The 2,253-nt window shown below is 54.9% G+C and overlaps 1 protein-coding gene across 3 annotated transcripts in view; it reads left to right on the top strand.

The window, feature by feature from the left end:
• The window catches only part of Fkbp8 (FKBP prolyl isomerase 8), an 8,818-nt gene that overhangs the window by 4,676 nt on the left and 1,889 nt on the right, over positions 1-2,253 (top strand). For 2 of the 3 annotated variants that reach the window (XM_021171030.2, XM_021171032.1), the window contains exons 5-6: positions 319-539; positions 1,333-1,505. In XM_021171030.2, coding sequence (XP_021026689.2) covers positions 319-539; positions 1,333-1,505 — 394 coding nt within the window. The remainder of the gene's footprint in view (positions 1-318; positions 540-1,332; positions 1,506-2,253) is intronic. The other variant, XM_021171031.2, reaches the window with a different exon arrangement.

The raw sequence follows: 2,253 nt of genomic DNA on the forward strand, positions 1-2,253 counted from the left end.
ATCTTCCCTAAGCATTTGTCTAGACATGTGACAGAGTCACAGCCCGACAGAGCATCTAATTCTGCTCCCCCTTCTCTAGTTCCTTCGTATTCACCCATACCCACAGTCCTTCCCGTTTCACAGAAAGGAAAACAGGGTTAGGCTGGCCAGGTCACAGGCTCAAGGATAGTATTTCAGATTGTGATTGGTGATTGACATGGGGACCCCAGGACCTGAGGCCTGGCCTTCCTGCCTCAGATTCAACCTGGCAAGGAGGGTGCGGTGGTGGCCTCAGCCTGGTTGCCAGGTCTGAGTGTCCCCTGTTGGCCACCTCCCCAGCAGGAGCCCATACATCCCCCCCCACGCAGCCCTGTGCCTGGAAGTCACCCTGAAGACGGCAGAGGATGGACCCGACCTGGAGATGCTGAGTGGGCAGGAGCGCGTGGCCCTGGCCAACCGCAAGCGGGAGTGTGGCAATGCCCACTACCAGCGTGCTGACTTTGTGCTGGCCGCCAACTCCTATGACCTGGCCATCAAGGCCATCACCTCCAACACCAAAGGTGACCAGTTACCTGGGGTGTGTGTATGCATTGCATGTGGAAGTCAGAGACAAATCAGGGAAGGCAGTTCTGTCTGTCCATTGTATGGAAGTGGTTCAAAACTCAGTTTGTCAGCCTTTGCAGCAAGGACGTTTTCCTGCTGAGCCATCTTGCCAGCCTGTAGGATGGCCAGACTTCTGCACCATCATTTGGGCCATAGAACGTTCTAGAATATTCCAGAATATAGACATATTTCCTGCCATCCATAACCTTCAGGTCAGTGGCTCCTTCCAGGTGGTGTATGTGTGGTCAGAAGCTAAGGCAGGAAGATGGACAATTGTAGTCTAGTAGTCTAGTCTGGGTTACATTGCAAGACACTTGTGTGTGTGTGTGTGTTCACGTGTTCACTTGCAGTGGGGGTCAGAAGTGAAAGCCTGCTGTTTTTCTCAGCTGCTGCCCACATTCTCTGACATTTCATTGGCCCCAGAGCTCTGACTGAGTGGCTGTGCCTGCCTCTCCCCAGTGCTGAGATTACACACATGCAGACTGCACTTGACTCAGAAGTGAGGCCTGGAATCTGAATTCACATCCTCACACAAGCCCTTGGTGGCATGGGCCTGTCAGCTTAGCATGAGGGTAGCCATAGGAAGGTCAGGGGTTCAAGGTCACTTATCACTACATAGTGAGTTGGAGGCTATCCATAGCTGCTTCAGACCCTAACTGTGGTGTAAGGACTTGGGTGGCCTCTTAGGGGTCTGGTGGTGTAGACCCCAGGGGAGGGTGTGCCTGTTTCCCAGTGACCACTCCCCTACAGTGGACATGACTTGTGAGGAAGAGGAGGAGCTGCTACAGCTGAAGGTCAAGTGTCTGAACAACCTTGCGGCCTCGCAGCTGAAGCTGGACCACTACCGAGCAGCTCTGCGCTCCTGTAGCCAGGTGCTGGAGCACCAGCCGGACAACATCAAGGCACTGTTCCGCAAGGGCAAGGTGCGTTGCAACCATAGGACGACTCCCAGTCTTGGGATCCCCACAGGTTGTGGTGAACGCTTCTTGTATATGATCCTCTTTTGCTGCCATCTTCTTTTCCAGAGGGAAAACTGACTTTGTCATATCATGGCCTTGGGAGTCCTAAGCCGTGTGTCTCTGCTCCCATACTGTCTCTTCTGCCCAGGTTCCACCACCTGTGGCCACTACAGATGGTATGGCCAGGCTGGGCTGGGGACACAGCCTCTCTTTACTAGTTTCTAGGCCAGCCATTCGGCACAGGCTGTCCGTCCACTCAGTCCTGGTTGTCTGGCCCTGCGTGGCTCCCTTTTTGCTTGGTGCACTTGTTAATGTTTTGTGGTGGTGCAGCCCTAGGGCTTGTACAGGCCAAGGAAACCGAGACAGAGACACTTGGGGTGTGTGGAAGCTGCTTATGAAGCACCATGCAGGGAAGCCAGTTGTGCTGTAGGGAAGCCAGTTGTGCTGCAGGGAAACCATGTGTGCTGCAGGGAAGCCAGTTGTGCTGCAGGGAAGCCAGCTGTGCTGCAGGGGAGCCAGCTGTGCTGCAGGGGAGCCAGCTGTGCTGCAGGGAAGCTAACTGTGCTGCAGGGAAGCCAGCTGTGCTGCAGGGGAGCCAGCTGTGCTGCAGGGAAGCTAACTGTGCTGCAGGGAAGCCAGATGTGCTGCAGGGAAACCAGGTATGCTGCAGGGAAACCAGGTGTGCTGCAGAGAAGCCAGGTGCACTTTCAGG

Source organism: Mus caroli, chromosome 8 (genome assembly GCF_900094665.2).
Source record: "Mus caroli chromosome 8, CAROLI_EIJ_v1.1, whole genome shotgun sequence".
NCBI lineage: Eukaryota > Metazoa > Chordata > Mammalia > Rodentia > Muridae > Mus > Mus caroli.